Source organism: Bidens hawaiensis, unplaced genomic scaffold, assembly GCF_021521415.1.
Source record: "Bidens hawaiensis isolate Kalapana, Puna unplaced genomic scaffold, B.hawaiensis_p1.1 tig00001412_1, whole genome shotgun sequence".
NCBI classification, from domain to species: domain Eukaryota; kingdom Viridiplantae; phylum Streptophyta; class Magnoliopsida; order Asterales; family Asteraceae; genus Bidens; species Bidens hawaiensis.
This window is the reverse complement of record NW_027491079.1, coordinates 2,411,231-2,426,076: the sequence shown is the minus strand read 5'-3', so window position 1 is coordinate 2,426,076 and position 14,846 is coordinate 2,411,231. Positions and strand designations below refer to the sequence as shown.

Below are 14,846 nucleotides of genomic sequence, written 5' to 3'. Positions count from 1 at the left end.
AACCTGCCCAAACCAAACCAATCAACTACAATTATATCAAGCCCAAACATTTCAACCAGAAGCCCAAGTCAATCAAGCACAAGCCGATCAAGCCCAACCAATGCAAGCCCAACCCATCCAAGCTATTCCAAACCCAATTAAACCCAATCGATCAAACCCAAGTAGGTCAAACCAGCCAAGGTACGCAAGGACACGTATACATCAATGCCAATGATTTTCAGCTAAGAAATCATGGCACCGGCCCACACTAGACCTTTTACCCAAGGACACACCTACCCTCGAGAAGACAAACGCTGCGGACAACCTTTTTTTTCTTTTTGCATTTGTAATTTTTTCTTTGTTCTTTCCATTTGAATAATGTCTCCATGTACGTTAAATTTTCAATGGTATTGGTGAATTTATGTTTGCATTTGATTGATCTAATTTTTCTCACAAAACACGACACACATTCCATACGTTACCTATAGAATAAGATTTAGTTAAATTAATTCAATCTAACGGTCTATGACCGGTCAACCCCAAACGTAAGCGTTAGAGGGAACCCGGACCATGTTCATGGTTATGTTCATGGTTATCTAATAGAAACCGTAATCACTCTTTTTGGCGGTCTTTGATCGGTCAACCCCAAACGTAAGCATTAGCGGAACCGGGACCATGTTCAGGGTTATCTAATAGAAACCGTAATCACACTTTTGGCTACCTATGACTGGTTTACTTTCAAACTGGGGCTATGTGAGACATAGCTATCTAATAGGAGCCTCGTATACTTGTTAAAATTTCAAAGGATTTGATATCTTAATTGCGTTTTACCAATATCTCAATGTGAACGTCCTAAACATGCTAACATCCTTGTGTCGTTGTTTTACGTTTCCTAATTCTATGATAGTTTTCTTATAGTTATCATATGTTTTCATGAAATTTATTCATGACTTCAAAGTTTCATGTGTTTAAATTATGATGAATATTTTTCATTTACCGTAGTATCCTAGCATCAAGGTTTTTCTCATGACCTTAATCCTTTTGTTAATTTATTTCATCTTTCAACCTTCTGTTTGGATAATCTTTAATTCTAGAATTTCGTTATTTGAATTTTTTTTCAATTATTTTGTTGGTTATTGTTAACTCTGACGTTACTTATCTTAAGATTTGACCTCAAAGACTTATCTCGCAACTTTTGTTATCCTTATAGTTTATTGTTTCTGAATTAAAAGTCTTCATATAAGAATTTATTTTATCCTAACCAACACAATGGGACGGATTATATGGACCATCCGACGATAAAGGTAATTACGGGTCAACACGTAATTATCCAAGTCCTCGCATGGAAGACATAACAAGTACGTTGTGTGCAATAACTCGGAACCTAGAATGATCTTGGAAAGACGGGACAAATGCAGTATGATAAGGGCATGGTGGATACGCCGCTGGTACATCCTATATATAAGTGTCCTTGCCATATTCCATATGTGGTGTCTTTCGGGTCATTCAAAGATCGACGTTATTGTTTTTATTTAAATATATATATTAAAAAAAATCGATAAAACTTTAAAGCAACCACTCATATTAGTTGTTTTCTTTAAAAAAATTATTTTTATTTTAATTTCGGGACGAAATTTCAAAAAAGTTATGAACCCTGTAACATTCGTTACTTTTAAAACCTGAAAACCCGACCATTTTGAAATTTTCGGTTATATATATATATATATATATATATATATATATATATATATATATATATCTTTATCTTAATGTTATTAATTAATTTTCGTTATACGTTATATGCGACAAATTGTTATTTTGGTATCCTTATTTACTAGTATTCGTTAAACCGAACCATTGTGTCGTTTCATTATATCCGTGTTTGATGTTTTATCGTTAATCTAACATTCAAGATAATTTACGGTTATTGTTCGTTTACTATTCATTTTGTTCAACTAATGAACTGCCGAGATTTAAAATTCTTATTTAAACGAAATCCCGAACTATACGGATACATTTTGAAAGTTATACAAGTAAAATAATTTCACTACAATTGAAACATAATCCAAAAGATCAAGGCTTAAGGTGTAAATATACTTTAATTTCAAAATTAATACATTCAGAAACTACAGGGACCATTTGTGTAACTTGGTTTTAAAATATAATATAATAAAATAAACCAACCCAGCCCCCTTTCCCCTCTTCCCGTTTTCCCGGCGACCTCCGGCCGGCGAGCCGAGGTTTCCGGCGACCCTTAAAAACGTCCAAATTGCCCAAATAACACCAATTAAATGATTATGATAACTTTATCCGTCAACGTATAACATTAATCGTTCATATTTATGAGTATTAATGTATATATAATACCGAATTAAATCACCCAACGGCCGGAAAATCTTTAACCCGCTTTAAATATCAATTATGTTTCTACGGCTCAATTCCAACTATAAATAGATCATATATCATCATCTTAAGCTGCTCATATCATCTTATTACATCGATTATCCCCCTAAATACTATAATAATTCCGTCCAAACCCAGTTTCCGGCCAAGACCCATTCGTCGTCAAACCATTATCTTTCCAGGTATTGCATATATCCCTTATGATCGTTGTTCTTCACAAAACAAAAGCCCTAACTTAATTTCTTCAACCATGGAACTGTTTTTGAAAATTGAATCTAGGGTTTATGTAGTGAAGATAAACTAAACCTTCTCTTTATATACAATCGTTTTCGTTTATAAGCTAAATTGCTAGCTAGAGCAACTGGTTAATTCATGTGACTATGAACCCAAAGACCCGAGTTCGAAACCCCCGTCAGGCTTTTAGCCTTTATTTTTTTTATTTTTTTTCAAAAACCAGTTTTTAATAAATATAATAACCAAATAAATCAATTAAAAATCATAATAAAGTAAATAAAACTCTCTATAAATTAAATAAAATTTTTATAAAATAAATTAGATAAAAACTCACCATTTCCCTCAAGAAAACCATTTTCTAATCTCGTTTAACCGCGAATAAAAATTCGATTCGTTAATATTAATTTGTGAATAGTAACTATTAAAAATTCGTTAAATATCGTTAGAAAAATCGTCAAAACTTGTAATCTTAAATCCACGACATATAATTCATTATATTTCTCGTGGTTACGTAAAATTATTAAATTATATTAAAATATTATTAAAACATAAAATATTTTTAAAAGACGTTAAAAATAATAATAATTATAGTAAAATAATAATTAATTCCCAATAAATTTATACAATAATTAACCTTATTAATTACATGAAATCGTTGTTACATGCTCGTTTTATTTTACTGATGGCTCGTGAAGTTCAACCGATTTGATTCATTTGACGCTTTTCGGCTTTTACTTACTTGTTATTCCATATCAAAGGTGAGTTTTCATAACCCCTTTTTACTTTTACACGTTTTGGGGTATAGCACGTCCAAACTTAGTTTTCTTGTGTCAAACTAAAATTCACATGCGTGTCTTGTATGCATTTGTTTTGTATCTTGTTACTTGTAAACTGTGTGATTATGTGCTAGTTGTTTACAGTTTTTGTTGGTGGATACACATACTCATAGCGGGAGGGTCCGACGGGATGTACCTGCGCCGTCCATTTTTGTTAATGGCGGTATCATACACATACTCTTAGTGGGAGGGTCCGACGGGACGTGCCTGCGCCATCCATTTGTTAATGGCGGTATCATTATCATATTCTATACTCTAAGTAGCTCGGCGAACGGGGGTTCCTTAGTAAATTTGACTTATGTCAAGCAAACAGGAATATCATGCATTTACTTTTCTTTTGCTATATGATTGAGACTATACATCTTGACTTGTGAATTTTACACTTTCGTATTATATATTAGCAAAACTTTATGAATTCTCACCAACATTATTGTTGACAAATTATATTATTTTAAACGTGCTGCAGGTTGAAGTCTAAGGATTGAAGACTAGATTAGTGGACCATTAGGGTATTAGAAATACAACATAATGAAATTCAATGTTTATCGTATTGTTATTTAATTGTGTATTTGTGATGTATTGAAATGAAATAAATATAATTATTGTCGCTTTAATAGCGTTACGAGCTTATGAGTGATCTGTACGTCACACCCAGGCGTGTTCCGCTTTAGCCGGGGTGTTACAGGAAAGCTAAAGCACTTGTTAAAGAATGTTCACCAGGGCGCTCGTAAACAACCCGCCCAAGTAGATAAAGGCCCGCCGAAAAAACAAATTTAGGATTTAAACGTCCATATGTCCAAGGTGGAATGTCTCACAGGAACAAATCGGAGATACAATTAGGAATGAAAATCAAAATCTTGTTTAAACACAAACACATCTTTCAAATCAAAATCTTGGTCTAAACACAGCTCGTTAACCCATATAAAACAAACTTTGAATTGAAAGATGTGTTTGTGGTTTGATTCAGAAACGAAAGAAGATCAAGGAATACTATTGTTCGTTCTATGATGACCGAAATCGTAGCCAGAGGAGTGGATATGCGAGTCCATACGACCGAGTGAATGGTCGGGAACAGGGTCACAGAAGTAGTCGAGTTCGAGAGAGCCGAAAGAACACGTCTATAAGTCAAGAGGAGTTCCTAAATGTCAATACCGATATGATGAAAACCAAGAGGGTTGCGAAAGCCAAGATGGTCAAGATCGTGGGTCGAATCACAAAGGCCAAAGAAGACAAGTTTGGAGACAAAGATCCACCTATTTTGAGTCGGAAATTGGGGGGGGGGTGATTGTTAGATGTAATTTCCGTTGAGCCGACTCATCGAGCCTATGATGGCTTGGTGTCTTGTTTATCAAGTTAAGTACGTAACTTGGTTTACATGGAATAAATTACTTGGTGAACAAGTCGAAAGAATGACTTGGACAATAAGGAATTTATTTATCATTATTTAGATTTGTTTTTACTAATTAGTATTTGAATATAATTATAGTATTTGTATTATAGTTTAGTTGGGTTTTCTAATCTAAATTAGTATATATATACCCGAGCTTATGGGTTATATCATTAAGAACAAGAGTATTGTAATTGTCAAGCTTATGAGAATTACAAAGATCGAGCATATGATCTAAACTTTTGTTTTTTGGGTTTATCGATCCTAGTCACCAAACTTCAGCCTTATTGATAGTCTAAACTAGGTTACGACTCAAACAACATAAGGTACAAGCTATGATGCATAACTCTTCCAAAATTGCATATATATAAATTGACATTATGTAATTAAGGATATATCCATAACATAATGGTCTAGTGCCCTAGTGGTATGTTGTCTACCTTTTTAAATAGAGATAGTGGGTTTAAATTATTTCAAGTGTAAGGTTAAAGAGATTTTAGGTGAAAATAAGTTTGATGTTTAATAAAAATAATAATTAAAAATATTTGTTTGAGAGGTGTGAAATGTTATTTGTGAGTTCGTTGGATGGGTTGTGGTTTAATGGAATATAAAATTTGGTTGTGTGATGAGGTGAAGTGAAATAATTGATTTATGTAATTATATATTAACCATAATTTAAAAAGGCCTAGCGTTGACAAGTTTAGCGTCCTCTCATCCTTGTCATAACACACCTAAGGATAAGACTATCAAGGGACATACTCAAGGCAAGGCCTGCTTCGAGAATTGAAAAAACTTTTTGGGTCGAATGCGAAAAATTTTTTAGGCTTTAAGTAAAATAAGTATTTTGTTGGGAACAATTTAATTTTAAAGAAACTTTTACCTAGTTATGATTTGAGTTGTATAAAAATAGGCTTAAACATGTCTCAAATGAGACTAGAAACTACAAGCTTTTTGTTGGTAGTCATATCCCTTTCCATGTTAGTAATTATGTAATTGAGTTTAAAAATTAAATATACATAACTTTTTTCATAAAAATACATATAATATCCTTTATTAAAAAAAATTCGAGCCTAGTAGGATGACGGACCAGGTGCCCTCAACTACCCAGCCCCCCTCTAGAGCCGACGCTAGACATACTGGTAATAAGGTGTCTTCCCTATTTAAGAGGTCGAATACCCAAATACAACAATTTGCAGAGATAGAAAAAGATAATAATAATAATAATTTAAGTTTCTACTTTGAATTAATCCTTTATATGGACCCGAATTCTCGTAACGGTTAATAAATTCCCGGGCTTATCCACAAATTCACAGACATGTTATGTCACTGTTCCGATCTATCCCCATCTCTCTCATTAATTTCTTAGTTAAAATATCTTGTTCTTTGATAAACATATATAAAACCTTGATTTTCCCGAATAAATTCTGATTTAAATCTCTAAAACATTTTCTGATTAAATCCATGATTACACATGTAAACCACATTGCATTGTTAATCATTAGACCATTTTTTTCTACAATTTATTATTATATATTTGTCATGGTGCAAATAGTCAAATTCAGACTAGTCTACACTTTCTACCACCTTCAATCACGGATAAAAATGGAGCACTGTTTGAAATGACGAAAATGCCCTTGGGAGACAGGAAATATCCGGGTTGTAATGAGGGTGATATGGGTAATTTGTGTTGCTCATCCTTCTGGCCTGACACTCGTGAAAACAATAATGGAGAGCACCAAACATGCTTCAACTGCTACTCAGATACTCAATTATTTTTCATTAAATTTCATCACCATTGCTTCCTGCTGAAATAACTGCTGCTTGCAGGATATTTTATACTAACTTATATACATACATATTACCTAAAGTTATTGTATTAACATTTAACATTTATGTATGCCAAATTTATTACAAGGAAAACAATGAGGTAAAAAGAAGAGAATTCGGTTGAAAGAAAACACTTGAACTTTTTGCAAACGTACAATTTATGTTTAGTTTTTAGTATTATAAAAAGGGGAACTTTGATCAAAAGTAACCAAAGATCAGGATGAAAAGGATAAGTATTAAAATTAATTAGGTGGACTAAAATTGAAGGTAGGGGAACATAAAAGGTAATACATCATTGTTGGTTTTTTATCTACTTTTATAAATACAAATAAATTTTATATCATTTATGACTTTTTAAAGGAAAAGCTATATCATATAAGCGGACATTTTTTTTGTCTTTAATTGATGTAATATTGCTATATGCTATATATATTTTTCTCAAAAAAAAATTATTTGAAATGTTGACAAACTGGTTCGTATAATGGTGCGTGCGTCAAGTTCCATTTACACGGTTTATTAAGATCTTATTTTTTCACTTGTCTAAATTTTCAGATTATCACTAGACGCATTTACCCTTTAGCTTTGAAGCATGTAGCGTCTACTCATTACTCATTACTTTTCTCATTTAGCTTTTAACTTTCTTTTTTAAATAACCAAATTAGTCTATATATTACTATTGTATTTTTCACTATTAAATTAGGTTTATAAGTATTACTCTTATATTTGTAACTTAACTAGTCCATTCTGATGTAGAAGAAAAGCCAAAGGATACAATTCTGTGATCTGTTCATGGGCATAATTTGATATGTATTATGTATACAAGAGTCCAAGTCAACCTTTGTAAGTCGACTATATAAGTCATAAGATGCTTGTTGATCCTTCATCGTTGGCACATTACATCACTTGTTAAATATTTCTTATATATATTTTTCCCTTTCTTCATTAAAAGTCGTACACACTCTTTTCCCTATTAAACCCTTCAAATTTCACATTAAATTCTCTCCCATTATGCTCATGAGTGCTCCAACATCTTAATCACTTCTTTATGACGTCATAAATACAGTATGTGCATTTAAGTATTTAACCACCAATATTATTTCGTTACATCTCTCCTTTTTTCCGGTTAATAATAACTTTTTGATCCTCTTTTTGCAGGTTTTGTGGGTCACATAGCATTTAATATGGCCGGTTTGTTATAAACATCCCATTCGGTTTAATTTTGATGAATTTAAGATTCAAATGCAGACTCCTAAAACAAGGTATATACCTATTACCTAATACCTCCATAACCTTAAATAAAACATTTAGTGTAACCATTTATATGTGTTTTAATTTTATTTTGTTTGAATTGTTTTTAGTACAAAGAGTTCTTCGGGATCTGAAGGTGGTCGGAGGATATCTCCCCGATCGGTGTTGACAGGTGGTGACCGGGACTCGGGTCGAGTTGTGAGACAACTTAAGACTACCAGGATTGAACCCGCTTCTTCGACAAGCCAACCGAGTGCTAGAACACCGAGGAATACAAGTCCTAAAGTCGTTGATCACGTGTCGCCTAGAGGGCCTGTTAACGAGGTATAGAATGAGCAAATCTAAGGTTTAATTTGATCAAATTCATATCTTTTGTTCTTGGGAGGGATATGAGCATTTAACCGGTTGTCTTATTGGTTCAGTGGTTGGACCGGATTTAAAACCCATAATAATATATGTATATTTTTATGTAAAACAAAATATAAAAAGTATGAATTTATAACTTTATAAATAAAATATGAAGTGAACTACAAAATGAGTTTGTGAATGAGATTTTAAAAGTAAAAAGCTATAAAACAAAAAATAATCTAAAATTATTGCAACCGGTAAATAGCCTGTTCAATTGATATCGGTTCATAGTAGGCTAACCGGACCGACTAGACGTCTGGTTTCATGTCCTACAAAATCGGTCATGAAGGCATTGCCGTGTAAAACATGGCAAGTTTAATTGCTCAATTCGTTTTCATATATCACCTGCTAATTTGAAAGTGAAGTGGAATATTAGCATTTTTATATTTTATATGAATTATAACAATATTTTTTTGTCATTCATAAAATTATAGTTTACACTTTATATAATGGTTAATTTGGTTGATAAAAATAATAAATTTCATTATATCTGGTAGCTTTTTAAGTAGGTTGATTTTTTTACCATATATCCAACTTGACATTAATTGTAATTAAGTGCAACAGTCTGAAATATTTTATTTTTCATTGTAACAAATTTGGACAATGACTTTAATTTGTGTAATGAGTGATGACTTGTCTCAAAATATATTAAACTTGAAATTACTCATAAGATTCCTAAATACAAATTAGTTTTCTCATAAAATATAGATTTAAAAAAATATATATATGCATAAATAAAATTAGTCTCAAGTTGGATAGATACACTTAAACCTCTAAATCCTAATTACAAGGGTGAATTGACCAAGTTTGGTTTTGAGGGTATTCAATATTCATTATTCGGTCTTAACCAACTTGTTACATTAGTCAATCAAGAGAATCTATTCTTTATAATTGATAAAAGTCTCGACAATTTTTACAATAAGGAGGGAAGATTACAATATGAGTATCTACTATCTAAGAGCATTTACAATAGCTTTTTCGTCCCTAATCTAGGGGTGTTAATCGGGTCAATTCGTTCGTGTTTCGGGTTAATTGGGTTGGGTAGTTGGAAACTCGGAATACTCACTGTATTTTTAAGTTGATTTTTTGTGTTGGGCTGGATAACTGGTGGGCTGCTAGTTGGGCACTTGGGCTGCAGCAGTGGACTACATATTGCAATAGTGGGCTGCAAATATATAAATTCAACAAAACTTTCACACAATATAAAATTATAAACACAATATCTTAAATGAATTGATAGTAACTGACTGACCATATGATATTCTACTATATATTAAAACCAAACCTAAAATGCTACAATAAAGTTCAGTTTTTTGTAATTTTAGGTCCCTCAACTTTTAAGTTCTTACAAATTAGCCCCTCAAAGTTCTAAAATGTGTTAATTTGATCCCAAGTTTTCTTTTATATTTAGATTTAAAGCATTTTTTGTATTGAAGTGATAGTCGTTATAGTGTATTTGTATATCTTTATTTAAAAAAACTTGAGCCTATTACCGAGTTCCTTGCGCAATGCGCGAAGGGAACACACTAGTTAATATTATGGTGCACAAGGTTGAGTCATTGTTGTAATAGATTGGCACATATCATAATTTTTTTACTTTTTTGGAACGACTAAATTTTTACGCTCTACAGAAATTGAACCCACGATGTTCTATTCCACATCACAACTATTATCAAGTCTAATATCAAGTTAAAATTAAAAAAATAAACTTTACAAAATATTAATATCATTTACATAACTTATTGTCTTTTATAATTATTTATAGAATTATAGTTCTATCATAAAAATATTTCAAAAGTGATTCTTTACACTATTTTAGAGATCCATATCCTTTACGAATTACAAAACCTACAATATTTATTAATTTATAACTATAATAATTAGAAGTGGTAATATGGGTGAGTTGGATTGGGTCATGATAGTTCATTTAAAAAAAAAAGGTTATGATGGGTTGAGGTCAAGTCGTCAAGATGGGTTAAGTTAACATTTTTTTTCCTTTCCTAAATGGTGGTTCACTATACGTAATAAAAACGTGTACCCACGTCCCGGCTACATGTGTCGTGAGTGCCCTGCTACACGTTTTCCGGTTACGCGTTTCATGCATTCCAGCGTCAGGTTACCCGTTTCACGCCTACCAACGCTTGGTTACGTGTTACACACAGTTCGACGCTCGGTTATTAATAATCATCTTCACTTTTACTCAATTCTCTCAACACAGAGTCTTAAGTTAAGACTTTTTTATTAGATTTTAATGAATGGTTTTCACCTAATTAGTTTGTTAGAACACCAACATGGCAACATGTCTTTAGTCTGCCTTTTTAGTGTTAAAACATAGAAAAATGTATAAACTAGTCATAGGAAAAAAGACACGTTTTGTTTTATTTAAAATCTAACCAATGAACACCCTTAGCAGTACTTTGAATGCTTCAAGTTACAATTGTTTACGTCTCTTTAATAATTTTCTTTTCGTAAAGTAGTGACCCATGCTAACATTTCCGCATCAACGAGTAACGAAAATAATATTATATTATTACCAACACAAGTGGGAACTTAGGGCCACAATTTTGAACCTTGAATATCATATGTACACAAATTTGTATTTCCTTCTTTTGGGATACTATTATAAGTTTATAAACATTTAAGCAACACTAGTTTTTTGGTATAAATGTTGAATCTAAGTTGCTAAAATCATATTTTTTTTGTTTGAAGTCGCAGAAGAATCGTCTGGGAAGGATTGCCGAACTCGAAACACAAGTTACTCAGCTCGAGGATGCTTTGAGGACGGTTAAGGATCAACTTATCGTGTCGGAATCTTGGAAAAAACAAGCCAAAATAGACGCTGAAGAGTCGAGAAAGGAGCTTTTGGCCTTGAGTTTAAGGCTTGAAGAGTCTCAAAAGCTCTTGGATCAATCATCTTCCGTTGAAGCGCGTGTAAGGCCTTTTCTTGAGAATTATGTTCATATTCTAGGTGTTCGTAAACTGTTGAAAGTTGAAACAGACTGAACGGTCTAAATAAAAAATTTTGGTCGGTTCTGTCGGCTTAAGATTTATACAGTTCGATTTTGATGGTTTGGCAGTGTCACATTCCAACCAGCGGTTTAAAACTTGAATTTGTGAACCATATGTTTAAACATTTTTATTTTTAGAAAATGCAGTTATTTATAGTTTTATACATTATTACATATTCATGAACTATCTTTAACATTTTGATACAATACAACAATTTTGAAAAAAAAAAGGTTCAAACCGTTAAAAGGAACACGAAAACCATTCGGACAGACTAGTCCAACCCGCATGATTGGTTTGTTGTTTCTCAAATCCACAATTGGCGATTCGGCTCTTAAGTTTCTTCAAAACCAACAGATTTGATCATAAACACCCTACTAGACACGAAGGATTAAACTAAATTTATTATATTTATGGGTCAAATGGTCATTGTAAATACTTAAGTGTATAATATGTAACCTGTAACGGTGTTTCAGTAGCTATGGTAGTTAGTTAAATAGCTGCAAGTTAGTTAAATAATTGTCATTTGTTTGCGTATTAATAGGCGCTAGGATGTTAAACTTATTGTGATCACTGATCAGTTGGCATTTGATATTCAGTATAACTGTCAAGTTTGTTGATCATGTTGTGTTCTTAATCCGTTAATTCTAATTCGTCTTTGTTGACCATTGGTATAAAAGTCAAAACTAAATTTCATTTAAGTTTGAAATCACATTTGAAAATCAGCTACATTATTGCATTTTCCTGACAGGATGAACACGATGATGGCTCCGCATTCGAAAAACCAAACTCAGATGATTCAGCAGCATTGACTTCAGCCCTACTAGAGATTGACAAGCTAAAAGTCAAACTTGAATCCACAACCAAATCAGAAGCTACGAAAACCAAACAAGCAGAATCAGCAGAAGCAGAAATACATATATTGAAACAAAACATGTCTGAAACACTTTCACTCATGAATAATATGAAGAACCAACTCGAAGATTCCAAAGTTTCAGAATCTAAGGCCCGGGCTTTAGCGAATGAAACATTATTGCAGCTCGAAACCGCTAAAAAGAACATGGAGTCCCTTACCTTAAACAGTGATGCATTTAACGCAACGGTTTTGGAGTTAGAACACTCGAGGGTGCGCATCCGTTTGCTAGAAGAGATTGTTAACAATAAGAAGAAGGCAGATAAAGAAAGTGAACAACAATCAAGTCAAACATTGGAGTTGACTGCTGAACTGAATAAGTCAAAGGAAGAAATTGAGGAGTTGAAGGCTAATTTGATGGATAAAGAGACTGAATTGCAATGTGTTGTTGAGGAGAATGAGGATTTGAGTACGAAACTGGCGAATTTGGTCTCGGGTGTACGAGAAAATGAGTTGAAAGAGGAAGTCAATGGTTTAAAGTCAAAGTTGACTAGTTTAGAGACCGAGTTACACAAAAAGTGTGATGAAAACGAAAATCTAAAGCTCGAAATGCATAAAATGAATGGTGTCATGCAAAACTCAAACCAAGAGTTTGACATTTTAAAGTCAAAGTTGACGAGCCTCGATACAATAACACGTGAAAAGTCGGATGAAAACGAGAAGCTTAAACTCGACATTAAGAAAATGGATGGTGTGACGGAGGGGGTGAAGACGAGTAACTATGAGTTGGAGGAAGAGTTGAGGAAGTTGAAACTACAAATGAGTCAATGGCGGAAGGCGGCTGAGGTGGCTACCGCCATGCTTTGTGATGAAAACAGTGACAACAATGGGCGGATGGTGGGGGATAGGACTTGGTCAATGGGACATTATAGCCCCCGAAAAAAGATGAACATCGGGTCGCCTTGCAATGTAGGGATTGATAACGATAATGACGACGAGAATGATGATGAGTTTTTGAAGAGGAAAAATGGCAATGTGCTTAAAAGGATTGGGGTGTTATGGAAAAAACCACAAAACAAATGATTAGTGATCATGATGAGAAATACCATTTGGAAATTACTTCAAATTTATATGTGAGCTTTCATCATATTTGTTAATTTCTTATGTAACAATCTTTGTAATTCTTTTAACATACTAAAAACCAAAGTTTGCAAGTTGTTATTTTGCACTTTGATTTATTAAGAAAAGTTTTTGTCTCATACACACAAAATACAACTCATACAGCTGTAACGCACTAAACTATAGCATGTATGAAGTATTTTAAACTGAACTAGAGTGAAACCTGTTAAAACTAACTGAGTTACATATTCGGTTGGTTTTAAACTGACATTGAATTAGGTAATTAGTTTTTTGTTTTAATAAAAATAACTCATTAAATCGAGGAAACCTGAAAACCAATTGACTTAACACCCTCTTTGTTAAAAATCAGGTTTTTCAGTGAAACCAAAACCAAACCAAGGTATAGTTTGATTTTCAGTTCGATAGCATATTGAATTCGCTTCACTTTAATTTTACCCAAAAAAAGATTGAAAACCGAAACCCAACGAACACCTCTAACATTGGCTACGCACCTATTAGTAGGGCTGTGAACGAACCGAACGAACACGAACAATGCCTTGTTCATGTTCATTCGTTAAGAAAATAATGTGTTCACGAACGGTTCGCGAACACTTACCGAACGAGATTTTATGTTCGTGTTCGTTTGTTAAATAAATTAATGTGTTCACGAACAGTTCATAAAAACAAACGAACACAAATAAAATCGGCAAAGCCTAAAGATTGAGACCGATGTATTCATTAATTTGAACAATGAAAGTCTATAAATGAATCGAATGAACATGAATAAGGGCATTGATGCTAGACTGTCGCTATCTAGTCAAAAACTATTAAATCAGTGTCTTAATCACCTAAGCAAGCTAGGGTAAGTAGGGTGTCAAACCACGAGGAGTATGTGGTTGAAGAGGTAGGTCCCAGCAGAGGTGGTTAGGACCCGCAAGACTTCCTTAAAAGGAGACGTCTGCGCAGTTGAACACGCAAGACTCCTTAAACGGACGTCTGCGCAGTTGAACCCGCAGACCTCACCATAGGGACGTCTGCGCCGCGACCTACCAAACCCGCAGGACCCACCACGCTCAGAGTTGTGACGACCTCACATGCGGTACGCAAGCTGGTCCCGCAGGAAATGCCTCCCTATGGTTTCCAAGTATCCGCCTGTTCCCGCAGGAGTGGATACCCGCCATTTGGGACTGGCCACCCGCGCAGCATGGCTACACGCATAAGGCTCAGACTCAATAATAATTCAGTAGTCACCTGAAGAAGGAATGAGCAAAGCCGGGATCATTCCCGCATAAAGGCGGGAGGGGGAAAACTCCCGCCTAAATGAGCCAGTCCGTATAATAATGGAGGATCTTTTGTGTGATACCTGACGAGGTATGGACAAAAGATCTGACCAACGATACGACAGCTCACTGACAGCAGCATGGCAGACAACACGCCACAGCACTGTGACCAATAGCCGCCGCCTGCTCACCAACTCCTGCCATATCACGTGCCTAGCCTGTAGTTGGTGGAAAAGGAAAAGTGAACAGCACGCCTGGTCGCTGTC

The 14,846-nt window shown here is 33.9% G+C and overlaps 1 protein-coding gene across 1 annotated transcript; it reads left to right on the top strand.

The window, feature by feature from the left end:
* Window positions 1–7,483: 7,483 nt before the first annotated feature.
* LOC143574393 (interactor of constitutive active ROPs 3-like) lies at window positions 7,484–13,392 on the top strand. Its single transcript, XM_077059037.1, has 4 exons — window positions 7,484–7,925; window positions 8,025–8,238; window positions 11,032–11,253; window positions 12,080–13,392. The coding sequence occupies exons 1-4, from the start codon at window positions 7,906–7,908 to the stop codon at window positions 13,262–13,264; spliced, it is 1,641 nt and encodes a 546-aa protein (XP_076915152.1). The 5' UTR covers window positions 7,484–7,905; the 3' UTR covers window positions 13,265–13,392.
* The last annotated feature ends 1,454 nt before the right edge of the window (window positions 13,393–14,846 follow it).